This window comes from Cyanistes caeruleus, chromosome 1 (assembly GCF_971803275.1).
Source record: "Cyanistes caeruleus chromosome 1, bCyaCae1.hap1.1, whole genome shotgun sequence".
Lineage (NCBI taxonomy): Eukaryota > Metazoa > Chordata > Aves > Passeriformes > Paridae > Cyanistes > Cyanistes caeruleus.
The window spans coordinates 88,760,697-88,787,526 of NC_141701.1; the positions used below are offsets into that span (position 1 = coordinate 88,760,697).

The 26,830-nt window shown below is 43.3% G+C and overlaps 1 protein-coding gene and 1 long non-coding RNA gene across 3 annotated transcripts in view; one reads left to right on the forward strand and one right to left on the reverse strand.

Moving 5' to 3' along the window:
* NEDD9 (neural precursor cell expressed, developmentally down-regulated 9) overlaps positions 1-26,830 on the reverse strand; it is a 100,940-nt gene that overhangs the window by 65,095 nt on the left and 9,015 nt on the right. The window contains exon 2 of the mRNA XM_086901943.1: positions 8,138-8,351. Coding sequence (XP_086758069.1) covers positions 8,138-8,140 — 3 coding nt within the window. The 5' untranslated portion in view covers positions 8,141-8,351. The remainder of the gene's footprint in view (positions 1-8,137; positions 8,352-26,830) is intronic.
* LOC111923800 (uncharacterized) lies at positions 1,481-23,127 on the forward strand. Of its 2 annotated transcripts, XR_015290435.1 has the most exons (5): positions 1,481-1,752; positions 11,074-11,141; positions 11,895-11,987; positions 22,252-22,482; positions 22,590-23,127. It is a non-coding gene; the product is annotated as an uncharacterized LOC111923800 (long non-coding RNA). The 2 variants fall into 2 exon arrangements; XR_002861302.2 differs by lacking the exon at positions 11,074-11,141 and having other exon boundaries at positions 1,563-1,752.

Sequence of the window (26,830 nt, forward strand, 5' to 3'; positions counted from 1 at the left end):
AACTCCCTGAAAACATTTCCAGTGAAACTTTCTCTTTGGAGATAGGAAAATAAAAAAATACGTAATTACAAAATACATAATTTTGCCTTCTCTGGGCTTCGTGAAAGTATGGCTTCATGGATGGTCATGTGAAGTGAGGATGGCAAAGTTCAGGGTGGACCATTTATTTTTTGTGGTCATGGGGTGCCTGGAAGGACAATCTATCAATCTCTTTGTTTGAGTTTATCCATCCCAGTGATAGCCTGGGTGCCAGCAGGTATTTGATGGCTTTATGGTCAGTATGGGCTAGAAGCCAGTGGAAGGGCTATAAATTTTCAGACCTGAGGCATGAACTGACTTTAACCAATGGAGGTCAGGGACAAGCATCTCCTTTGGGGGCACTGCTAGGTTATTTGTATCTCAGCAAGACAGCTGGTTTTACACCAAAACCAGCACCTGGATTAGAAGGGCAGTTAGTTGTTCCAAACACGGTGGTTCCTATGCACTCCAGCTGTCAGGCTCGGTAGGGAAGCTCCATCAGATGGTGAGGGCACACAGTGAAAGGGATCTGCCAGTAAGGCCTTACAATTGCTCTGCAGATACTGAGTAGCTAAATGCTGAGGATCAGGCCCTACAAGACCCTACCTAAGTGCTGTCATTTGCTGACATCCCTCTAAATGGATGGTACCTTGCAGAATGGGAAGCTGGGGCACCTGTCCTTTGAGTATCAAAGGGGAAAAGTCACAGAAAGGGGAAATGTGAGGCCAAAAAGTCTGAGGCAGGCTCCAGAGAAGATTTGCAACAGTGGCATTTTGCCCTGTTTCCCACTATGTCCTGGGAGCCAGTAAAAATTTCTGAAGCTATTTGCTTGATAGAACACCCACTGCTTGTTTTAATTAGCTTGGTCTCATTTTTAATAGGCACCAGCTGAAAATTTTGAGTGGGATCTTGTATGCATTCACCGTTAATGTGGAAAGATGGGCCTGACAGAGCTCAAGCTTGCATCCCAATTATTGCCCGTGTAGTTCCACGAATCTGACCTGGTACAGCATAGGGGGAATGGCAAGGCCCAGCCAAACTAAACTGGGTGAGTTGTAGCTATCTTCTGTGTTTCACTTGAACGACTTAAGATAAGTAAAAGCCATTTTTTGCCCATTTCTGTTCAAGGCTGCTGAAGTCTTCTGTTGAAATCAAGTAATCATCACCTGTAGTGGATAGCTTTTTTGTTATGAGATAGTTAAAGCATGTCAGCAATCTTTGACTGATAACAAACAAACCAAGCTCTACTCATGTTCTCTCACACAAAGCCTTTAAGACTCATTGACATGCCTGGAGCTGAAAAAGCCAAAATCGAGCTCTGTTAAAGGCTTGTAAACACGGAGCGTGGCCACACCTTGTAGTGTCTGCAGCCTAAGGGAACAGATCTGCCAAACTAGATCTGCTTTTAAATCCCAGGAAACAAATCATTGGTAATAAAACACAATGGCTGCTCTCCATCTGCAATCAATTTCTGTTTAACTAATGATGTTAAGTGGAAAATAGCCACAGTCATCTCTTATTAGGTGCTTGAATAAACAACGGCTGTAGCTCAAATGCTTCATTAGCAGGGAGGGAAGCAGTCAGTAGTTCCTTTTCCAGGTGTCTGTAGCTGTTAGGGTTTGCATAGCTGTGGGCAGGCAGGCACGCCCGTGTCACTGCCATCATCCTTTGTGTGATGGAGGGAAGTGTCTCTGTTTGCTGCTTGGCCTGGGCAAACGTGATTTTAACAGCAAGGTGAGCTCTGCAATCCAGTGAAGTGACTAAATCCTTCTGCTGCATGCAAATGGCTTTGGGCTGGAGTGTGAAAGGAGTCACCCAGGGTGTAGGAGAAGCTCTGTGTCACCGGGAGGAAATGACAGAGCTGTGTCTAGCTCTGAGCTCTCATGCAGAAAGCCTGAGACAAGCCACCTTTTTGTTTCCCCTGTCCACTTGAGCAGGTTTGGGGTGCCACTGCTGGTGGTAGTGCAGTCCCCTAGAGCAGGCCAGCTGCATGGAGTCCAAATTATTTTTCTGGTTTGATAGCAGTGAAAGGTTCAAGGTGTAATATTGGGTTCAGGGCCAAGGGCAAAAGTTGTGTAAAGCTGAAGCTGATGATATTTCTTCAATTTGTCTTGCCAAAAGCCATGCACAGATAACACCTCTCAACTTTCACTCCTTAAGTTAGTTTTTTATGCCATCTATAAATTACAGAATCCAAGTCTCTTACAGTGGAAATTCTGTGCTATGTATGCACACAAGGCTTGGCTGTTCTCTTACATCAAAATGCCATGCCAAATACATAATCATGAGCACACAGAAATGTCATGAATGAGAGAAGGGAGAAAAAGACTAAGTTAAATAAGACTTCTTAAAAATATTCTGGGAAATGAACAGGCATTGTGAGCAAAGGCAGAATAATTTGTGGGCAGATGAGTGAATCTGTTCTTTAATGGCATTATAATGCTGCTAGTAAGAAATGTATGCATTCGTGGAACTTAAGTAGATGCTAGATCCTCTTGCTTTAGTATTAAAGTAAATAAATCTTTAAAGTGTTTTCAGAGAGCCCCTTCACTTCTACCCAGCTCTTTGTTAGTTTAAAGAAAAAAACAAACACACACAAAAAACAAAACAGAAGAATTCCCAGAGAAAAATATTTATGTTCATTTGGGGCAACCCAAAGCGTTTCATTTGTTTCTGTTGTGAAAGGCAAATGTTTGCCCTGGGTCTGAGCCCAGCCTGCAGGTGTGGTGGCTGGTCCTGTGTCCCTGCATGTGCTGGCTCATGTGTGGGCGGCTCTCGGGGTGGCCCTCGGGGGCCTTGCCACACTCCACTGAGCTGTTTGCATTGCTGGGCTTGTTGTAGATCTGTCTGTCTTGTAAAACCAGAGTATTTTGGGCTTAGGTGACATTGGAGAAACTGTGAAAGGTAGGGGCTTTGCTTTGTTTTGTTTTTCTCTTGTGCTCTTCAGAACTAATGGCTTCAGCCAGATGAAAAAGGAGTTCTTATCCCTGGTACGTGACTGCTTCTGACTGTCAGAGCACTGGTTCCATGCATTTAATGTTTGCCCTGACCTGTTCCAGCCCTTTTATATATATCTGTATTTAGTTAGCTGCTCTGGATCCACCCCCATCTCCAGTGGAATAGCAATGGTGATCATGCCATAGGCATTTATACAAGGTGGCCACTCAAAGAAAGTGTGCTTTCTATTGCTACAGAGAGCTTTTACTTTGGCTGTTTCTTAGGTGAATCCTGGTGTTCCAGATACACACTGTGGTAACCCCACACAACAGTGAAACATAACAAGTTGAAGCTGTCTTTAACTGGCCAAGGTAATATTAAAATTTGTACACTGGAAGAGCCCAGCCCTTATATACCAGGTTGCTCAACTGATAAACTTGTCATCTAGACCCCCGTGCTCTCCCTTCTGCACCCATCCTTGTTAACTCGGGAACACTTTCTCCAGTTGGTCCAGGATGCATTAATCCATAATCTGAATTTCACCTGTGTCTCTGTATCTCTGTTTCTTGTTACTCTCCTGTTGGCTGGAGCATGAGATATGCCTCGCTTGCACTTTGGCATACTTGGAAAGGAAGGAGGACTAAACTGGCTTTAAACTTGCACCTGGCTGCATTTTAGGACTTACTGGGTTGGATACAGGCATGAAACAGAGCAGGCTTGGGCTTTTTTCCACACTTTGCTTTATCTGCCAGCATGTCTTGAGGACTGCTCTGTTTTGTATGAGGATTATCAGGGGATAGACTTTCTGCTTAGGAGTTGTCCCTGAGGTCTTACTGCTGCTTTAAAGAACAGTAAATGCAGGAGCTGCTCCCAAGGCCAGGCTTCCTTTAGATAAACTGTGGCCAATGTTGATGAACTAACTATTTGCACAGCAGATGGGAAACAAATGGAAAACTCTCTATCTACATTACATGCTTGTATATTTTCTGCCTCCATTGCTAATTTAGTCTGAAGCTCCTTTTTTCCCTTAAATATATATGTATATATATAATATTTATATATATTTTCTCTTAAATATATATACACACATATATACATATATATGTAAAGAAAGCAATTGGTACTTTTCTTCAAAACCCATTCGAAGGTACTCTGTTTTTCTTGCTGCCTTACTCAACCTTATACCCAAATTTCTCCACGGTGATTTTTAAAGACGTAAAGCTCTATGCACAACATCTCTGTAATTGTCTATATTTTAGGCAGTTGCTACTTAAGGCCTTTATCTTTCTGTGTTTCAATGGAGATGAAATAAATCATCTCTTTCAAGTAGAGGTTGTAGATGGAAAAAATGAATGAAAGTATTATTCATGGAGTGAAATGTAATCCCCAAAATCTAGTCTGGGAGAACTGCTGCTCAGCTGAGGCCAGTTTAAAAACCTTTAAGGCAACCTGCTTTCCTTGTAAAATGAGGAATTCGGTATAAATATGTTTTACTGCACCTTGAAGTACAAAACAGAACAGAGGGTTGGAAGGTACTGTGCTCTCTTGTTGACCCTCACCCTCTTTACATTGAGTTCTTCTCCGTGTAAAAAAAGCACTCCCAGTCTTTCTCTGGGTCTTAGTACAAGTATTAATCCCTCCCCATTGGCAGGGGGCCTCTCCCATTGCTAGCCTCTGGTCAGACAATACTACTGAATCCTGATTCAGAACTTGCAGCTGATGCCAAACCTGTGTTTAGCTATAGTTTGGAAGCCCTAACAATTAGCCAGGGTGTATATGTTCAGCCAAGGATGAAGTGCAGAAGGTCAGGGGCTGGGGATGAGCTGCTGAACAAGTGCCACAGCTCAGTTCACTGTAGAGCAAGGCACCAGGGAATGTGGAGAGAAAATCCACAGTGGCAGGCTGGGAGAGGACATCCTCAGGAAGGGCATGCTGCCTGAACAAACCAGGTGGATGCGTTTCGTGGTCTGAACTGCAGGAGCAGATAAAGCACTGAGGGCTGAGTAAAAAAATACATATTTTTTTTTCTAAAAAATTAATTGAATACTGTAATCTTGCAAAATCTGGGAGCTGGTGGGGCACAAAGTCTTGTTCTCTGGAGAATGTATCATGAGCTGGACAGTGGAAGGCTCATAAGGATAAAAAAGGAATGCTGTGTGCTTTCAGGTGCTGCATGTCAAGAGGAAGTACACCATTCAAACATAACTTGCCTGGGGGTCATCTGAGCCTGTGGAATTGTTTCAGCTTGTAACTCACTGCTGTGTCTTGCTTCTGCCATTTGCTTCCAAATAAGCAGCTGAGAGGACAATTTAATTTACTTATGCAGCTTCCCTGAATCCAGGTGTGGGCTGGGTTGTGCAGAAAGAGGAAAATGTTGTCCTTGCCCCATTATTGTGCAGGCATTAAGACATGTGGGCAGAGCTTAGTTAGCTGGTTTTTGGAAGGTGCTAGTGTTAGGTACAAGTTATATTTCTCTGGGCAGGAAGGCTGAAATGTACCCTGCCTAGCTGAGATGCTGAGGGTGAGGTGTCTCCGGGGCCTGTTAAGTCTACCATCAGATTCTATTGGCTGTGGAGGGAACAACCAAAGCTACTTGTCTTTGTTAGGTGAGGTGGATGCTAATGCCCCAGGTCCTTGGGTGCAGGCCTGCCTGGAGAAATAAAACTCTGTGGTGCTTCCTTTTGTAAATCCCAAGTATGGACTTGGGGGATGTGTTAGGAGGGGATGTCTGAATGGGCAGACTCTAAGACAAATGTGACATCTCATAGCCCAGCTGAGAAGAACTGGATCACTCCATCCTCTGTCCATGGGGCAATCACCTCTGCTGGGCAGCACTGAGAGGCAGAGACTTCCCTTCCATCATGGGGACTTTGCCTTTTGGCCAAAGTACAGGGAGGTGGTTATGGGCAGTTTCTGAGATTAAGCAAAAAGGCTGTATTTGAAGCCTGCTCTCTGTTTCCAGGCACGTTCCAGATGCAAGCATGCCAAAGTTCTCTATCTGACCTCAATTTACACCTTCCTAGAGGGAAATAAGGAAGCTCTGCAACTGGCACTCCTGACTGTAAGAAACTAAAGTGTGCCACAAGCATTTCTCTACCTGTCTTAGTAGCCAGAGAGAAGGGAAAGTTTCTGCTTAGTGGAAGAAAGTGAGCACAGCTAAAGCCTTGTTAAACACAGAGAGACACTTGCTACCTTTCAGCTTTCTCCCTGTGATTTGGCACCAATTCATTCTGCCCACACAATTTCTCCAGTGTGACTTGGCTTTGCAAAAAGCTCCTTAATCCACCACAGAAAGGTTTTAATGCAATTGCATCCAGCACAGTCCTATTTGACTTGATTTAAATGAGAGAGTTAAATCTCAGTCTAGACGGAGTGCTCTCTAGCTCCTGTGGATCTTGTACCCAGCAAGTTGTGTACTCATCTCTGAGTATGTTTCTCATTTTCCAGACGAGCCCAGGGGATCTGCACACCCCCTCCATAAAATTCCTGTCTGTGCTAAATTGCCTCGTCGTCCTGATTTATCCCTCAATAAAACATATCAGGAGAAGGAGAAAATAAGTTTAATTGCATAACTGACATACGTATGCAGGACACGTTTTTGGTGGTTCTTTATGCACTTATCTTCTTTAAGGGGGTATAAACAACCATGACTTTCATGTACAGTGAGAACAGCAGAAGGTGAGAATAAATGTAATGAGCAAGGAGTAAACCCTAAATAAGTATGGCTTCTGGAAAAGGACCTCTGTTAAAGGGTTCACTGAAAAATATGAAGAGATGCATTTGGGATTTTAGGGGATTTCAGTAAAAACGTGGAGATTGCTTCTGTCCTTTATTAAACCAAACCATTTGGACTATTTGATGTTGAAAGTTGGAAAGCGTTTCATTTTTTAAAACAGTAACAAGTGGAAAAAAGTCTTTTATATTGCTTATGAAATCATCAATTCCAAGTTCTTATTTGATTTCTTTTGCCCAGACCCCTTTCAAAGTTGCACTGTGGTTTTCTTTTAAAATAGTTTCTCAAGAATGAATGCAGTGCTGGAGAACTGGAACAGGTATGCAAGCCTGGCTTCAGGTTTGGGCTGGGAAGTTTCTACTGGCAACCATGTCCTACTGACAGGCACTCTGGAAGCACCTTAAATGAGTGTTCAAGCAGCACATGCAAGATAAGATGACTCCAGGAGGATTGGAAATGGGTTCATTACTGGGAGACCAGCATGATTTATTTAATTACATCATAAATGGGCTTCCTTATCTTTTCTAACACCCATGTAAGGATGTAGCTTCTATGACTGTTCTTTGGGTGTGAAAGCTAAAGAGCAAAGTTAAGATTGTAGTTCAGCTCTAATTTGGTCTCATTACTGATAAAGTGTTTATTATGGCATGGAGTTTGTCCTTTGTTCTGCATGACTTGATTCTTGCCTCAAGGGTCATCTAGACTTCAAATGCTGAAGAGTAGGTGTGTGGTAATGCACAGACATGCCTATATGTTTGTGTGTTAGGCTGACAGAAAGAAGAAATACTTCATTAAACATGTAGGTTAGCAGCATTCTTAATCTCCTTTTCTTTCACTGCGTGTGCCCTGTGGTGTTGTCCTCTGCAGGGAAATTTGTCTGCTGTGGTGCTGTGGACCAGCAAATGGGGAGCATGAGTTTGGGAACCTGTGAAGGTTTTGGAGTGGTGGGGTACAAGGCCTCCTGAAGTGTCTTAGACTGTCTATAGGAGATTGTCAACAGGAAAAATTGACTTTTAGAACTTTCCCTTAAATATGAAAAATGACTGGTGTGATCTTCAAAAGTTCACTTCTAATGGGAAGATGGACAAATTGTTCATGACTTTTTGTTTATTTACTGCACCCCAATAGGCTGTACCAATCGCCTGAGACAGCATTTAATAGAGACAAGCTATCCCCTTCTCTGCCAGAGAAAATCTTCTTGGAAGTGTTTAGTGAAAATGCATTTACTACCAAGACTTGCAGCATTACCCCTACCCAGGATTCCAGCTCTTGCTAGCTTTGACTCCACAACTAATTGCAAGCTTAATAGGGAGCCCTCTGCCTGGCTTCTGAACAACGTGGGTGTTCAGTCAGCCTCTGAGAAAATACTCTCTTTCTTGCTGAACTGAAAAGAAAGGCACTTAAGCTTCTATTAAAACAGCTTTTGACTTTGTAGAAAGTGAAACTTACCATTATCCAGTGTTTTTGGCTTCCACCTACAGTATGTTAATTGAAGGAACACAGGAGCTTTGTGCTTCGATGATGGTTATCTCCATAGGAAATCCAGTATTACACTTACACTGGCTGGTTTTTTGCCTTTCCCAGTTGTAGGACTTCTATTCACTTGCAGAATTTCCTTTTTCCAAATATTTCTTCACAGACCCAAGTGTTTTTTTTCCACCCTCTGAAAGAAAAGGTCAGTGAAACAGAGATGAGCAAAGGAGGAAAATGTCCTTCCATTTACTTACCATCCTGCCAATTCAAACACTTTTGTTCTGCACAGGGTTTCCCCTCATGCCTCTCCTGATGGTGCACAAGACTTTCCTCAGGAAAAGTCTCTGATTATCTCCAAAATGTCATTAAATAATTTTACCACTGTCAGCAGTGTTTTTAATCAGTGGCATGGCTTTTTTTTTTATCCCTGTTAAGGTCTAAGGAATTTTGGCAGGTATCATAAACTGATGAATGCTGCACAGCCTTACTTTACTGCTCCCTATACATTTATGGGGGAGGCTGATACCCAGAGCTGTTCAATAGCTCTGGGATACTTATTTCAGCAGTTCCTTCATCAGCATCTCTGCAGCCTATGTTGCAGCTTTGTGCTAGGGGACCAAAAGGAAAAACAGACCTCATCCAGGGTAAAATCAGCTACTTTGTGGGCTTTGCTAATAAGCTTTGAGAGAAATGCAGCTGGTAAACCAAAGCACAAACGAATCACAATTTTGGTTTGAAATTATAATGCTTTATGAGTTTGAATAACTCAGACTTCTAAAAAATATTTTTCTTGCTCCTCTTGTTGGGGCATTGTCTAGAGCCAGATCCACCATGTGGATTATGCAAACATAAAATCAAGGGTCAATCTCTACACTGAAGATCATTAATCTAGCTTTAAAATGACCAGTCGTGCTGTCACAACTTTCAAAGGTCATTTTGGTTTGTTTTTTAAACCTGCTTGTTGTCTTGGGTAACATAAACATAACATAAAGTGCTGAGGCCCTGCCCTAATTCTGATAAGGGACATTGAAACTGTGATTCTGCATGGAATTTGCCTCCTGAGCAAATTCCTCACTCACCTCAGTGAGTGGCTGTCCACCAATGACCAATTACTCAGTGTGAATTTCTGAGACACCTCAGGTTTCAAAGATGAACTACTACATGGAAAAAACCACCAAATGATCCGTGGGAGGTGTCAGGAAATACCTGAGCAAGCTAGTGAGAAAACTGTGAGTTAAAGGAATATGCAGAGTTTGTGCTGCTCATGGAGGGTGTGAAGTTTTAGGTGAGCTCCGGGTACAGCTGCAGTAAGCCATAACTTAATCCTTTGAGCATGCAATGCGCAGGATGAGGCTGAGCAGAGTTACTTGGCTTGGGGATCTTTTCTGTTTGCCAGGAGAATAAGTCTGGAGGAAACCTTGGAAACAGAATACACTTGCTTTTTTTTTTATTTTTTGAAGAGCTTGGTAAATTTCACTATTTGTACTTCCAAATCCAGGAAAGTGGTTGTAACAAATGCCTCTGTTTCTCTTGGCTTGCTGCGGCCAGGGGGTCTCTGAGTTATTGACGGTGGCTCCTGCACTTCAGATGCTTTCACTATCCTCTTGGTAGCATGTGGAGAATTCAGGAGGTATGACTTCCTTCCTGCCCCAACGTCCTCTAGACAACATTAATACTTTGTCCAAAGTTACTGCACAAAATGACTGCTGCCCTAAAATATGCTTCCGTCACAGCACTAACAGCTGCCACAACTCCCAACCAAAATAGATTTATAACAAAGGCCCTGAGTAAGCTGTAGGGTCCTTCAGCTGACAGCAGGACTGCAGGTAAAGGTTGCACAGCAGTATCCTTTCTCTGTTCCCACAAATGAGGAAAACTGGTGTCCTGGCAAAGGCTTTTCCTGTCTGTCTGGGTCTTAAGCACAGAAGCAGAACTTCCCAGGAAAGAAAAAGAAATTACATTTTTTGTGCTGCTGGCTGCTGGTTGTATTTTTTCTTGTTTACTCCCTCTGTCCTCCCAACTTCTCGAATGTTTTCAACATTTTGGACCCAACTGCTTACCCCACATCCAGCCTGCAGAAGATATAAAGATCAGGATCAAAGACTTCCCTGTACATCCAATACATCAAGTCCAGAGGAACGAAGGGGCCCGAGGTTGTTACCCCAAACCCAGCGTATTTAGTTCAATATATATTCACAATTGTGATCAGATATTGGCCAAAGGTGGCCAGGTGAGAGACAGCTTTGGGGGAGCACCTCATGAAAGCAGCATGTTCTGCCTTGCTGCAGGACTGCTGCTTTTGGAATTACTTAGTTCATCTCTCATGCTCACTTTTGCTCTCCTCTTCCTCCTCTCTAGCCCCTGTGGTATGTGACCCATAGGCTGCTTTTGGCTCCTCCTCTTGAGGCAGAGGGCAGGAGCCTTATTTCCCTCTCTTGTATTCCCTCCAGGCCACCTTTCCTCTGCAAGGTGTGACCGTGAGGAAGGGCACTCTGTGCCTGCCTTGTGTCCCTTCAGGGCAGTGATGGCCAACCAGCTTGGGCAGGATTTCTTGCTTCTGCTGAATATACATCTCTCCTGTGACCTGGGAAGAGTGCTGGCACTGCTGGAGTTTGTCTAGGTGGTGGGAATCTTGCAGGCATAGCTATAGGGTGAGGTTATGCCATTGCAGTAATGCCAGTGTCAGTTCCTTTGCTCATGGATCAAGAGTGTAGCTCAGTCTCCTTGAGATATTTATGAAGTGATAACTCTCAGCTATGGCAGGACAGGCGATGTGTTTGATCCCTTGCTTTCCTGAGATGTGATACTGACCTGCTGGTGCATGCTGAGCCTGGGAAGGAACACAGAACTGGAGGGAGCTATTGGCTGAGGGATCTGTACAACAGAGTAAAGCAGAGTGGCCTTTTGTTTAGGGCATCAAGTCTGAAGCCTGTTGATGCGTTATTTCATCAGTTGGTGTGCGATTTTGCCACTGCCCTAGGTAAGGCATGAAACCAGTTTATGAAGTGTCTTGAGCATTCATTTCTCTTGCTTACTTCAGAGACTCTTGAAGGGGATTGCATTACTTGCCACCATGTTAGGAAGCAGTGACCTCATGCTAAATCCTATGAACCAAAAGCTGCAGCATACTTGAGCTTGACTTTATAGCTTAGGTGACCAAATAGAACTCCAGAGGTAAAAAAGGGTTTCTCAAAAGACTGCTTTGGGATCATTACCCTTAAATTTCAGCTAATACCTTCAGTTCTGTAGTTCAGTCTGAGGCACACAAAAAACTTTTTTTTCCCCCAAATGGTACCAAGAGCAAAATACCCTTCTATGATCCATGTGGTTTATGAGGGTAAACCACAGTAGTAAAGATGATGGAAAGACAGCTCAATTAAAATACTTTTTTAAAATAAAAGCACTAAAGAAATCCTTGTCAAACGCAAACATAAAATCTTAAGCCCCCCTCTTTTAAAGAAGGACAACACTGTACTGAGAGAGCTGACTGCTGGTCTGTATACTCCATGGTTTTATTTTGTATGCTCTCATAGCAGTTAGGAAAGAAAATAAGGCACAACTCACATGCCTTCCAGAACTACCATAAGACATTTCATCCCCTCCTCTGGCTCCGTAATGAGTAAATGCTCTCTGCCTTTGCTTCACAAACAGATTATTTATTCCTTGACACTGAATTCACCTTTTATTAGGTATATTATTTTCACCAGTGTATTTCAAATTGTTACCTTTTCAGGTACAGATGAAGTGCTACAGGAAATTACTGAATTCTAATTAAGAGAAGAGTCTGAGGAACTGGCTGCAAAGGCAACCCTTGTGAGCTGAGCAGGTAACAGGGAGTGAGCCCTGACATGAGGACTTGAAGTTACTTGTAGTGGTGGCTTGAGCAACAGAGTCCACATTTCAGGCATCACAGGAGGGTCTCATCTTTGACAATTCTCTATGGCAGAATTCCAGCTATCGTCCCTTGCAGCTGGAAATAGCTATCTAACATACTCTGTTCACAGAGGAACCAGTCAGAAGAATTCTAGGTGCAGAAATGCAGAGGAAAGTGTTGGTCGGTAGGAGGGGAAAGTACCAGAAGAAGCTGGCTAAATAAAGTGATAGATCATAGAATCAAAAAATGGTTTGGGTTTGAAGTGACCTGAAAGATCATCTATTTCCAACCTCCCACCAAGGGCAGGGACACCTCCCACTTCATGGCTGAGACATAGGCCTTGATTAATTAGAGTTTGGTTTTGCTGTTCAGAACACGCATGGGAACTGAGGACATACCCTACACACAGAGAATGTTTCCTAATTCCCAAGTAACTTGCAGTGAGATTTTTGCTAGATTCTTCTGGCTTGGAGGATCCTGTCTGGAGGTGTTTACAGGTCTGCCAGGCTTAGGCCAGGTGTGCAGGTGGCTGTGGGGTCAAACCACAGGCACAGATCCTGTGACCAGTGCCAGTTCCTGAAAGGAGCCACTCCTGATGTGGCTGCATGGGACAGGTCTGATGGCTGTACTGAACTGCAACTTTAACCTCCACACTTAGACCTGTTAAGCAATTTGGAGAGTAACTGGTTGAAGAGCATTACCCCAGAGCTCGCTCTCCTTCAGGGCTGCATTTTCTTTCTCAGCAATAGGCTGCAAACCTGCTGGAAGCTGTCTCACCTTTTGGAAGGAGGACCATAAAGGGAATAACAATGGGCTATTGCACTAGCTCTAGCAGAGAGGTGTAAATGCTGCTCAAAGAGCCCTTTTCATAAGTGAAAATCTGTTGTGTCAGTATATTTATTGCAAAACATTAAGAGAGTGATACTGGAAGCATCCTATTAATGTGAGTTTGTGCTTTTAAATAATACTAATGGTACTTTCAAAAGTGGATACATACCAAAGTCAAGGTCACCTCTATGTCCTTTAGTTTAAGTACATAGAATCATAAAAACTTTTCTCCTTGTCAAGCAGCATAGTCAGTCTGTTTCCTTTTCGCAGTGTGTGGCTCCATGAACAAATGTAGTTATTTTTATGTTTGGCTCTCAGGTAGTGCTGCTTTTGTAGATGTCCATACAGTGCTTTTCTGTCCAGTGATGAGAGGTGATGTTTTGGGAGGAGCAGAGGAGCAGAGAAAGTTAATTCATTATCATCCAGGGCAGGATGTTCTGCACCTGCCATCAGGCATCTCATCTGAGCCACTTCTCAAGAGATGAGGAAAGGCCTGTCTCTCTTCAGATGAGTCTGTTACTTCCAATTTTTTATTTTTTTGGGAGGAGGGGCGTGAGTGGTGTAAAAATATGCAATCTAAAATATTTTTTTTTCATTTCCACTTAAAACCTGTTTTTAAGCAAAAATTAGATACTTATGTTCTTAAACAGTTTTGTTTTGGGAAAGAGTAAACCCAAATGTTTGATTTTTTTTATAATACTTGCTGACAACTCTTTTCTGATTTTGACCCAACTTTGCTCACAGGCTGGCTTAAATGAAAAACAGATTTGTTTAAGGTCAAAATGAACTGTGAGATTAAGAGGAAAAAATCCCAAACCCTTCTTATTTGTACATAACATTTTTCTTATGCTACTTGATTGATTTAAGTATAGCTCTCTGCTTTTGGTTGTTGTTGCATGTACCTACCGTCTTAGCACAGCAGGCCAAAAATGTTTCAGTGTAATTAATTGAAAGTAGATGAATATGAATTAACTATTTTTAAAGCCTGGGGTTACATAAGGTAATAGGCATTTTGCAGGAGCTGTGCAAATGTCATGGATGCAATCTGAAACTATGGAAATTTTTTTTGGTATAAGAGACCATAATTTTTATTTCAATACAGTGTTCACTACTTCAGAAGCATATTATGACTTTTTGCAGAAAATAAAGCAGGGTTCTTCTAGACAGGATACTAGAGCACAGCCCCTGACTAGCACTTGAAGTACTGGCACTGAAGGAGGTAGGGGATTTTTGGGTAGAGAATATCTGATAAAAGGCATATGCATTTTACTAAAAAAACTAAAAAGGACTAAAGCTAAATATACAGATACAGTGGCTATTTGTACAGTCTGGGTTCAGAGTACTCAACTTTGTACCTACAGTATTCTTTTAATTTGTAAACATTTTTGATGCTAATAGTGCTGGACTGAGATGTGGCAGGGAGAATTGATATGTGTGTGCATATATACATAAATATATATGTATTTATAGCATATATACTGATGTAAATCCCATGCTTGGTTTTTATTCATCCAACCTTTATTCTGTCTGTGAGAGGACAATTGAGGGCAGTGAGGGCCTAAAGCTTCTCAGCCTTTCTGACAGGTATAAGCAATAGGGGTTGTGCAGGACCCTGCAGTACAGCTAAACATGGCATGCACGATGCCTCTTGTGTCAGTAGGGAAGCTTCACTTGGACAAGGGAGAAGAGTGGTTTTGGCATCTGCCTCTGTTATTTTGCCATATTAATTCACAAAAAACCAGTGGGCTGCAGCACATATCCTGCTGACGCAAGGTGTTGGTTTTGGCATAACAAGTTGCAGCAGGATGGTAACTGCCTTGCCTGAGGTTAGCAAGAGGAGGAAAACAAAACTGAAGATTAGTTTTTCCAGCCTTTTGCTCCTGGAGGTGGATGAAATTTGTTTGCGTTTCCATGTCAGGGGAGTGTGGATGCTGCAGTTTTTCTCTGTGGGGCACAGCAAACGCTGCTGACACTCTGTTGACAGCATGCTCTGTGGCTGCTGGGTTGAGCTCTGTCAGCTCCGTGAGCAAACTGTGCCAGGCCTGTTTTTCAGTAGTGCTAATTCAGTGCTCAGGAAAAAAACAAGCTGGGCGAAGTCTTGGAAGTGTCTGGCAGCTTTTGTCCCATCTGTTGCAGATAATAGGAAAGTGCTGGGAAATTCTGCATGGGCAGTTACAGCAGATGGATGCAAGAGTTGTAATATACTTCTGTATTTTCCAGTTTTGAGAACTTTTAGGTTAAAGTTGTTGCTTTGGGCCTCTCTCAACATATTTGCAAGTAGGGAACAATGATAGAGATTGATAGGTGTCCTGGTTTTGGCTGGGATAAAGTCAATTTTCCTCCTTGTAGCTAGTACAGTGCCGTATTTTTGGATTTATTATAAGAATAATGTTGATAACACATTGATGTTTTAGTTGTCACTCTGTAGTGTTTACCCTAAGTCAAGGATTTTCCATTTTCCCATGCTCTGCCAGCAAAGAGGTGCACAAGAAGGCAGGAGGGAGCATGACCAGGACAGCTGGCCCCAACTGGCCAAAGGGATATTCCATACAAAAGAGCATCCTGCTCAATCTGTCAGCTGGGGGAGTTGTCCCTGAGGGGCTGATGGCTGCTTGGGGACAGGCTGGGTATCGGTCAGTGGGTGGGGAGCAACTGTGCTGTGGATCACTTGTCTTAGTCATGTTTTATTTCTCTTTCTCTTCTGGTTGCCTCTCTTTCCAATACAATTATTATTTCATAATTATCATCTTATTTCAGTTGTTAAACTGTTCTTATCTCCACCCCTCGGGCTTTACCTTTTTTCCAGTTCTTCCCCCCATCCCACTGCAGGGGTGGCGGAGTGTGCGAGTGGGTGGCTGCATGGTACTCAGTCACTGGCTGGGATTAAACTATGGAACAGCAGGGATCAGGTCCTGCCCCAGTGAGCACTCAGTGGGCTCCAGGCCCTGCCACTTTCCCATCACACTTTTGGAGGTACAACCCTGGCAGTGGAAAAGCTCTGCCCCACTGCTGGGGTTGAAACCTGTAGCCTTGCTGAACGAGTTGCCTGGGGAAGATGATTACACCTTCACTGATACTCACTCCTGGGCAGATCTACAGACTCACCTAATCCTGCTGACAGTGTTGTGAGCCTGGTGGCTGCCACCCACCGAGCCCTGAGGTGTGCGTGGGGGTAGGAGGAGGCAAGTCTCATGGAACAGGGGGTACTAAAGAGCCTAATGAACAGCAGGCAGAGCAGACATGAGTTAATGTAAAGTACTGTAGTTGAAAGCTAATGAAAAGTAAAGCTTGGCTGTCCTGTTGGAAGTGCGTGTATCAGCAGGAGTCCTCATGTTCTAATTTAGGTGAAAAATTAGTCACAGGCAGCAGAGCCTTGGGGAGGTGCTAAAGTCTGCCCTCCTGGAGTCCCACTCTTCCCATCAGCATGCCAGGAGCCCCCCTGGTGCCTGATGGGATGCAGACAGGCATCAACCCGTAGCCTTCCGCAGCCCCTGGGCGCTAGCTCAGTTTATCAGGGACCAGCTTGGTCCCAGGCAATGAACAAGCAATCAAGGCTGGTGTGCCAGTGGAGAGGAGCTGCAGGCACTTTCCAGGTTCTGCCTGGGCAGCTGTCAGGAGGGTGGTGTTCCACCCTGTTCCAGCCCATGTATTTGGAAGGGGGATGGGACCCCTGTGATGGCACCAGTGGCATGCAGAGAGGATCCTTGAGGAGGTCACTGTCACGGACTGCTCTTGCCTGTGCGAGCATAACGCAGAACAGCAGCTCTGACCGTACCTGAGCTTACACTTGCTGTGTGCTGTGCCAGAGGCAGGAGAAAAAGAGTAAATAAACCCCCAAGTATACCTTTTTATTGAAGCTAAATGTGTTTATGTGAAAGGCAGGAGTTACCTAAGAAAGATATGTATTTAAATGTGCATAGTTAACTATCAGTTGTCAGCTACTCATTTGAAGCCCTATAAATAGTACCTCATTCATTTTTATGTTATGACGTGCATGTGACATTTGGAGGTTAAGTTGGGTATGCTTTCCTCTAAGTGCCAATCCAGTTCTGCATCAAGAATATCAGTTTGTTCCCTTTCATGCTTATTTTCCCCTGGCTTACGTGCAGCACTGTCAAATAAACAGAATTTGAAAATTTGCCAAAGGGTAATTGTTTTCAGCATTGGAATAAATACAAAAACATTGCTGGTGACGTTTTTGTAATTCATTTTTGCTCTGTGTTTTTGTGGGGTTTTTTTCTTTCCCCCAGTCACAGCAAGTTACATCCCTAAATAAACATCTCCTTTGCATCCCAGTCAGGCAATCATCCAAGCCCAAATGTATATGTTGGTTTTGCTGACAAAAAGAAGGGCATGCAACTTGGCAGCAAATGCTTCTCCAAGTTCAGAAATCCTCTGACATAAATTTTTATATATATATATATATATACACACAAGGGGTTTTGGTTGGGGTTTTTTTTGTTTGTTTCCCCCCCCCCCAAAGTTCTGTAAGCTGTTTTTCTTAAGTTTCAACAATAATGAAAAACACTTGTTTGTGGCAAGATCTGAATTGCTGCATTTGCCTGGAACTCACTGTCTTGGGGGTCAGATGATCTCAGGACACAGATGGGGAGGTGGGTGCAGGGTGGCAGCAGGGTGGACACCCACTGGCAGGATAATGGGACTGTAATGCTGTGTGAGGTGGCTCAGCCGCCCATGCAAATAACCCCAGTATTCAGTTTTCTCATGTACAAAAGCAACTCTTGAGACTTTCATGCTCCAGCAGCTCTGCCACAGGGGTTACCACCTCTAGGAGATGGTATGAGGAACTAAAGCCTGATCTTGACTTGGGTCTTCTCCAGGGGAATTTAGTTTGTGAGAGCCCAGGCCATGGTGTGGGGCTGGGACTGCTTTGCCCACAGTGCTGCAAATGTGTCGTCATTCAGAGAGTCTGATAATCAAACCAGAGTGGTTCCCTTGCAAGGGCAATAACTCCAGAATGTAGTCTTAGCAGCTCAGCCCAGGGGTGTGCTGTGTAGTTCTGACCATGGTTTGGATGTCCTCTGCCCCTCCTGTGGGAAAGACCATCCCTTTTCCCTGGGGTGTTCAGGACCACAGACAACCACATTATTTTGGGTGGACGTAAGAGCTGTTGTACCTGTTGCTCTCACCTCTGGGCTGTTTGGATGGCAAGATGCCTGTGGAACAGTTATTCCATGCTTTGTGGCTACAGATAGATCTGGTAAGTGATCACTTTCATTCACTGCAGTGTGGTTGCACAGAACTAACCTGGGCAGAACCTTGAACACGGTGTCATGTCTTCACTGCAAATAGCTCAGTCAGGAAAAAGTCACCTACTGGAGCATCAGGGAGAGTTGCAGTTTCCCAAGGCAGGTCTCTGGAGGGAAACCACTGAACAATTTGCAGTGAAGACCTGACAGTTCAAGGTTCTTCCCAGGTAAGTTCTGCACAACAGCAACAAATAATCTTTTTCCTTTGATTTTAATTGAGATTTTTAATCTCAGTTGCAGCTGAGACTGATTTCAAAGGGAAAAGTAGCAAATGAAAAGGAAAGGGGTCATTCTGTTTGCTGTATCCATAAAAATATGTGGATGCCCTTACATATAACAAATGAGAAGCAGGTCTAAAATACCATTCCTTCAGTTTTTTATGACTTGGTCCCCTGATTCTGTGGGAGCCACCTGCCTTGAGAGGAGTAAATCCTACTGCATGTGCCAACTCTCTCAAATCTGACAGCAGATTCAAATGCTGGGAAAGAGGACATGGGTTTGCCCTTCAGCAGGTGACACATATTTTAAATGTGCTAAGTGATTAACACTGGACAAGACTGGGATTTGTTACTTTCTGGTGGCCCTAGTAGAGCTCAGATGCACACAGGGGCAATCAGAAAGCAGTTTCAATCTATTTGCTTCAGTCTGCCAGCTGTCACAAGCATGACATATAAACTTTTTTTTGTTTCATATAAACTTTTGTTGTTGTTGTTGTTGAACGAATGACAGAGGAGTTTGTGCATCCAAAGGAGTATTACGATAGGTCAGTTTTTTCTGGTGGCACTGGAACGTGCTTTTCTAAGCGTGGAGGCTGTGGAGGTCAGAGGAGTCTCTTCCTGCTTTTGCAATAGCAATAAGTTTCAGTTTACAAAACAGTTTCCCTGGGACAAGAACACAAGGTATTTGACAGCCTGGTTAGAGATAAGCTGTTTGGGAATGGTTATTTTCCAGATCATTTTTGTACCAAAGCAAGATCCTACTTTGTCTAAAACTAACCCTTTCTATGAGCATTAATAGTTCTGAGAGACTTGCCTATAAAAATTTTAGATTTTTTTTGAATTACCTGTTTTGATGTTTTTGCATAGTAAACTCTAGCTCAAAATGAAATATCTACCTCAAAATTACCTTAATTTTAACACTTAGTCATAAGGAGCCCAAAACAAGAAAAAAAAATAAATCAATATATTTTGAAGTACTCAAAGCTGAGGGAAAAAACCAACAAAAGCAATGAGAAAAAGGCTAGGTGTATTTTAGTTTTTTGGGGTTTGTACATTTAGGTTTTTCTCTAGAATAGTTCTGTCAAAGCCTCAAATGTTTTCTCCCACGCAGGAGATTTATTTCTAGTCCACTTTATTATGGATTCAGTAGTAAAGCAGTGTTCTCCATGACAGACAGTTTTGCAAATGCTGTTTGAGAAGGGAAGGAAATCTGGCCCAGTCAGTTTCTTAGTGGAACTACTCAAACCAGAGGCCTTTCCCACATGATGTTAGGGGTATTTTCTCTCTGATGCTTTCCAGACAGAGCTGATAAAGCAGAAGGGTTTCTGGTGTCTCTGAAGATGTGGGCAGCTTTGGGCTGTGCAGTGAAGTGCCATTGAACGTGCAAGTGTGTACCCAGAGGATGGACAGCATGAAAACTGTGTTTTGTTGAGCTCCACCCTGACCCTACCTCCACTGCCCTCCTCTAGTGACTCCAGCTTTTTCTGACATCCTCACCCTGCAGGAAGGGAGGAGAGACCTCTGTGGAGGAGGTGGGGGCCCAGCCATGATAGCTGTGCCCAGACCCTCTTTTGCCACACCGAGGAACTGGAGATGTTTCCCCTAGAGACCACTAAAGATGTGTATTGCTAAGGTGGAGAATTTTTTACATCTCTAGTGATGAACATAAGGCTTTTCAAGAAGGCTGCAGTGCCTATAGCGTTTTCCAACAACACAGGGTCACCAAGTAGGACTGAAATCATCCACCCTCCTTAGCCATGGCTTGTCCCACAGCCACTAGCAATGCTGTGTGGTCTGTAGGGCTGCTGACACTGACACTAAATGGGCTTGGAAATAATCTGGACAAGATCCTGTGAGTGATGATTTGTTTGCTGATAGGGCAGGAACTCTTAGAAGCTGACCTGCTCTTCTGTTCTCCCGCCTCCTATAGATCTTAATTTCAAAAACTCTTCTCTGTCTCTTTGTTTTGGTGCTTTATTCCACTGGGTTTTCCTCCTTCAGAATTTCATTGTTACCTTTTTTATCTCCCCTGCTCTCTGCTGCTTTTGAGAGCCAATGAGGAGAAGAGATACAGCCTAGGGTTTGCCATGAACAGAGTCTGAGCAAATCCATCCATTGCTGCCATCAGGGGCAGCCTTAATACTCATCTGTTCTGTAGTGATATTTTGAAATTTCTAATCTGAAATTGTAGAGAATTATCTCAGAGGTACAAGCACTGCAGTAGAGCTGCTGGGGAAGTTCTAGAGGACTTGCCCTGAGAAAACAGCATGGGCTGGGCTGAAAGAGGCTTTATGTAATAATTGTTGCTCCACCTTCCCCTGACACCTCAGACAAATGGTCCTCGCCCTTTCCTGAACTAAAAAAGGCTGACCAAAAAGGTCCCTTCCAGCAGGTCAGCTGCCTGCTGATTCTTGATAAATATGCTTTATGTCAAACAGCTTAGGTCAGTGCAAGCTTTCTCTGCCCTTGAGCCACTCTGCTGTCGTGACAGCTGCTACTGCCCTTCCTGCTGGGTGTCAGTGTGCTTGGCAAAGGGAGAACAACATGGCAGGTTCTGGGAGAGGAAGCACATTGCTGACGAAAAGGGAGAAAAAGGTGGAGTCCAAGACTTTGTGCAAGGCCCCCTCCCAAAATCTTCTTAATCATTTTTTGTCACATCCCTGTTTAATTCCAGGAAGTCCTTAACTCTTACCTAATTTTCCAAGTATTGGCATCAGCAAGAAAATGGTGCTTAGATGAAGTGCTGATGAGGCCTCTGGAAACCTCAAATGATCTTTGGTGGCTTGACTCCAGAGCCAAGGCACAGAGGATCACATCTTGAAAGTTGGCCATTCCCAGAGTAGCCCTGTAAGCCAAAATCAATGAGCAAATTGGTGTGGAATGGCTCCATCCTGCAAAGGCTGCTTCATGTTGTTTGAGTTCTAAACCCGAAAGCTGGAAAATTCTGGGCCAGCACTAAATATTTGTTCCACTTTGAAAGCATCAGGGAGCCATTCCTTAAATAGTGGATGCCTGTTCTCTGACCCCTCTCACTTATAGTGTGGGTCTTGCCAGTGTTTTCCTTTCCTCCTGCTTCCCACATGAATGCGTGTGCAGATTCCAGCCATCCGTCTTTGCCCTTTAAAGTTGGTGTGAGGGGTAGCAGCTGTTCCTTCTTCAACAGAGGTGGAAATAACACTGGACAAATTGTTTTCAACCTTAATCAGTAAAGCTTGCCACACAAGTGATCCTATCTCTTGCCAGAAGTGATAAATAGGACTCAATTTTGGAGCACATGAAATGTTAGACAAAATACATTAGTCAAAGACACTTCAGAGTATCAGTTACTTTCCTGTGGTATGTAAGTAATAATTCAGTTCTTAAAACCTTCCACCTGGATTTGGAAGGTCACCTGAGCTCCTGTTGCAGGCATTTAGCAGCGAGTTAGAGTGTGAGGTAGCACTGAATTGATAGATTGCCCTGTGTTTCCATTTATGTAACTAGAAACAGCAGTAGACTCCTGCCTGAAATTTGAGATACTGGTCTTTACTAATCTGTTTTGCTGGGTCCAGGCTGGGATGCTTCTGTTCTGTTTCTCACTATCATTTTACACAGACAGCTAATCTCAAATTGTCACAGCTTTATACCTTCTTTAAATAGCACGAGTTGTGCAGACCTATGGTAATGACAACGCACAGAGATGCACCAAGCAGAGATGCTCATCTCCTGATGGCCAGTTGTGCCTTCCTTCCTCCCTCCTCTGGTGTCTGCCTTTGCTGTATTGTGTGTGCAATGCAGAGAAGTTATCCCAAATCAGTCAGAGCAATCAAGAGCTAATATGCTTAGAGAGGGGAGCTTTTTCTTTCCATATTGTATTTGCTGTGTTTCCTTGCCCCGAGTTAAACCTGTTGCTCCTTTCAGGGAAGGAAGGTGCTGAAGGAAGGCAGGAGGGTTATCCCCTCATTACTGGTCATGTGCACTGCAGTGCTGCTGGAGGGATCAGTCAGATTTGGCTACGTTTGACTTAGGTGCTGCCCAAAGCTTAACAAATGATGGGGCTTGGAGTTCAGAAAGAGCTGTGATAAGGGAAAGATTCCACCTGCAACTATCCCAACAGGTTTTCTTCTTCTCCTGACTAAAAGAAGAGAAAAGGTGAGATTTTTGAAAGTTTTAACAAGGTTTTCTGCTTTTTTTTTTTTTTTTTTACCCCTAAGCAATCATGTTTGTGCTCATATGCATAAATTTTCTTTCTAATCCAGCAGAGGAGACATGATGTGGAGGAATTCAGAATGACCAAGAAAAATCACAATTTTCTCTGCTTTAGCCTGAGAAGAAAATATGTTCTCATTTACTGCACTCATACGTACTGCCATCATATTTCAGCACCATGAACTGGAAAAGAATGAAGTCAGTTGTCAGGACATTGGAGCCAAAAATAAGGAAAAAATAGGAGTTATGACTCAAATAGTTGAAAAGTGGGTAGCAATCTGATAAATTCTGGGGCAAATCAAAGGAAAGCCAATACAGAACTGAAGTTAGGAAGGGATTAGGAAAAGATGATAAAATTCATGGTAATCAATGTAAAAGTGCCTTGTGAACTAATTGCAATGTAATTTAGGTAAGATAGTGTCTGTTTGATTGCTAAAGTTTTTGATACCAATTTAAACATACACCTATTGAAATTTCTTTAAGACATGGTTTTGTTCCATATGATGCTCTGAGTAAAAAAACCCCAAAACATCCACGCTCTAGCAATATAAGACAATAACAATAAATAAAAGCATCAAGTTAATTGCAGTCTGGCTAATAGTCATGCTTTCTAAAGCAATTGTAAATGAAGAGGCATTCACAATTGATGTTCCTGAGCAATATACCAAAGGGCTCATTCTTTGAGGCTTCGAGTACTCAGTTGCTTGGGTTTTGACCTAGGCACACATGACTTATTTCATTAGACAAAGACGATGATGATGATGATGCAACCAGAGATGAAGTAATAAATGACAATGTCAAGGACAGGCCAATCCTTTAGCATCTTCTGCATTGTCTGTAAACCAATCTGATCCCCAAAATTTGAATCCTCAGCCAAATTCCAGGTGCTAACAGACCAAAGATGTGCTTTTATAGCTGTGCTGTTTGTCTGGGAGATTGTGTTTTGGAAACCAGTGACTCATGCTTGTTTATAATGGACAGTCAGCTAAATACACACTCCCTGTGTGATAGATACAGTGTACCTGAAAGCAAATGTTACTGTCTCTGCTCAGAGCAGATTGCCGGGTAAAGGTCAAGGAGGTGATATTTCCATGTGTACGGCATTAATGAGACCATTTCTGAAATGTTTATGGTTTTAAAAGGATTTTGACAGATGGGCAGAGAACAGAGACTGCATGAGCTGCATGAGCATAGGCTGAACTGTGCTGTCTAAAGAGAGGCAACATAATCTAAATCAATTTGTTTTGTCAGAGATGATATTTTATATTTGTCCTCTAACAACTGAAAGCAGGGAGAGAATTCATAATGGCAGATTATCTCTGGACATCACAAGGTGGTTAGATGCTGGAGGTGGACAAATACAGCTTAGAAAACAGGCAACTAAAAATGCCTTTTGCTTTCAGTGTCAGCAACTGACCACTTAACTCAGGATGCAGGGTTTGCCTGTTACATGAAGTGAGCATTGAATCCTTTTCTAAAAAATACAATTCTGGTAAACAAGAGCTTGTGGTAAAGGCACAAGAGCTTGTGGTAAAGGCACAAGTGAAAACACAGTGAGTGTGATAGTTCAAGCAGGCCAGGCTAAGTGAATTCACAGGTTTCAGAGGCTCTAGACAGGACTGATTTCTCCCATGTCCAGTACTCTGTGTTCAGATCAGTTTGCTATTCCTGGTGTGTGCTAAGCAGGCAGGATAGACCCCTGTCTCCGTGTCTTAGGGCTTTCCCTTGGTCCCTTGGGGAAGGGTGCCTTGTGCTCGGGGTGTGAGAAGACCCAGGCCAGCATAGGGTCACTGGGGTGGTTCTGTGGTAGCAGTGTGGGGGCCCTAATGGAGGAAGGTCTGGCCCTATTGATGCTTTAAACTATTCTAGTGATGAAATTCCCTGGAGGGGAAAGCCAGACTTAGGCTCACTATCACAAAAGGTCATTCAAAACACAAACAAGGATGAATTACGGATCTAATAATAATTTTCACCTCGTGGCTACCAATTATTTGGGTCTGCAGTCAGGATGTTACTTTTGGGTTTGTCTCACTTCTGAACACCGCAAGTACTGAGTGAAGGTGAAGGTTTTCACAGCAGTTTTGGAGCTGTGGGCAGCCTTTTAATAAGAATGTGAAGGGACAAAGTTCTTAATAAAAAGGATGGGGTTTTTTGTGGGCCCAAGAGGCACTGAATTTTTGCATCAGAACTGTTTTTCAAATTTTTTATATCATCAGTATATAAATGATGTAGATTAGAGTATTAGGCAAACTATACATAAACACATTAAAGGCTGAGTAGTAACAAATGTACTGCACATTTATAAGTAACAAAGTCTGTATCAGGACGAGTTTCTCGGTCAACTGTGGGATCTGAATCCTAGTTTTGGGATAGCAGGAACCTGTCAGTGACTGAAAGTACTGGCTTGCACACACGTGAATCAAGATTGACCATTGCCAGCTTTCCTCCATAGGTGAGTAGGGATGGAAATGGACAGACATTTATGGCTGCACTTGGACGTAAGAGGAGGCATCCTATGTGAGGTAGCAGGCACACTGCACAGCCATTCCCTGCTAACTTAGGGGACTGAGGGGAGAAGGGCAGCAGGCACACCTATGGTTTACATGAAGTGACTGCACTCTGCAGAGTGTGAGGTGTGGTGGGAGTTAAGTAGGAATGAGAGGTAGGGCTTCACTAAGCTCTCTGAGAGGGAGACAGGAGTTGAAAGAGAGACACAGAGAGTCATTACTCAGTGTAGAGGTAACAGTCTCACCAGAACGATCTGCCTCCAGCACCTCAGAGGTCAGCACTGGCCATCTATGAAGCTTGTCTGGCATGTATGAGCTGCAATGACGTGGTAAAATGTCTGTGTATGAGTGTCCATCCTCTGTGTGAGTGTTTGATACCTGAGCAATCCCACTTAACATGCCATGGGCCAGGAGGAAGTGCCTGCAGAACAAATACACTGAAAAAGCTTCTTGATTCTGTCTGTAAGGCCTTCCTCTTCCTTCCTTCCGGTACCAACACTGCAGAGCGAGGCTTTTTGCACAAGCAGTGAGTAACACATCTCATGTTTCTTGATGTACTTGGACTTCTTGGAAGGCTGAAAGAACCTTGACTTTACACCCATTTGTGGCCCAGATTAATTTCCCAACTGGAGTAAATGTCACCATCAGAAGGACTTGTGACATTAATATCATTGTGTCTATACAGGGGCCTTCCCTTTGACCAGGCTTTAGATGAGGTGATTTTTAACACATATTTATTTTCACAGCTATGCTAGCGCCAAAGCACAGAGTAGGTTTAAGAACCGGGGTCCTAGTTTTCATAGAGATAGTGTTGCCCATGTGCTTGTTCAGCTTTGTGGGACAGATTTAGAAAAGCCTGTTTTGATAAACTGTTTGCTTGCTTGGCTTGGCATTCCCAAACACTGTGTCAACTTTCCACAGAGCTGTCTCGGTTAGGTGGGTTGGGGAATTCAGCTCGCAGCGCTAAGCCTGCAAGTGGTATGATGCAAGGACAAGATAATTGTCTTTATCGCTTTTTGGTTTTTTCTTTCCTGAATAATTACACAAGAATTGCAAAGCTACTTTCCAAAAGTGGGCAGAGAGAGCCTGAAATGGATCTGAATTTTCTGTTACGTGTTTGGGAGTTGAGATGAGATGTTAATTGTGATAATTGTGAGAGTGATGGTAATTGTAATGCTTTCCTTTGGGTGGGAGCTGTTTTCTGGATATGCAGCTCATTCAGTGTGGGTTTTTCTGTGGCAGCTCATGCAGCAACAGCTGCAGTTTCTTGTGTGCCTGCTGCCAGCTAGAGTGCAAGTGTTGGGGGTCTGCAGGAGGAGAGGGGTAAAACATGCCGGGAGAAAGCTAGAGATGAGGCCTGAATACTCAGGGACTGATCTGCATCAAAGGGATTCCAAAGCACGTAGACAAGCATGTTGGCTGCCTGGAAGACCTTCAGGGCTCATGCTGTCCCTCATGATCATCTCTCTCTTGTTTTAACACTTTGTGTCCTGAGCTCCACTGTGTAGATACACAGGTGGTGAGTACCTGGCTTAGTAAACATAGGAAGAATACAAAATAAAGTGGAAATAAAATAAAGTGGAAACATGGACAGTGTGAGCTGAAAACTAAACAACACAGAAAAGAGTGGGGAAGGCTGATGGGGGAAGTTCACACTTTCTTGTAGGCTGGCATATTTGCTAAGAGGAAACAAATAAGGTTTGGGCCCATGACATTTCTTCAGACCTCCGCACTTGGAAGCTTTTCTGTTGTTTTCCTAATTTCATTTTGCCTGATGCAAGCTA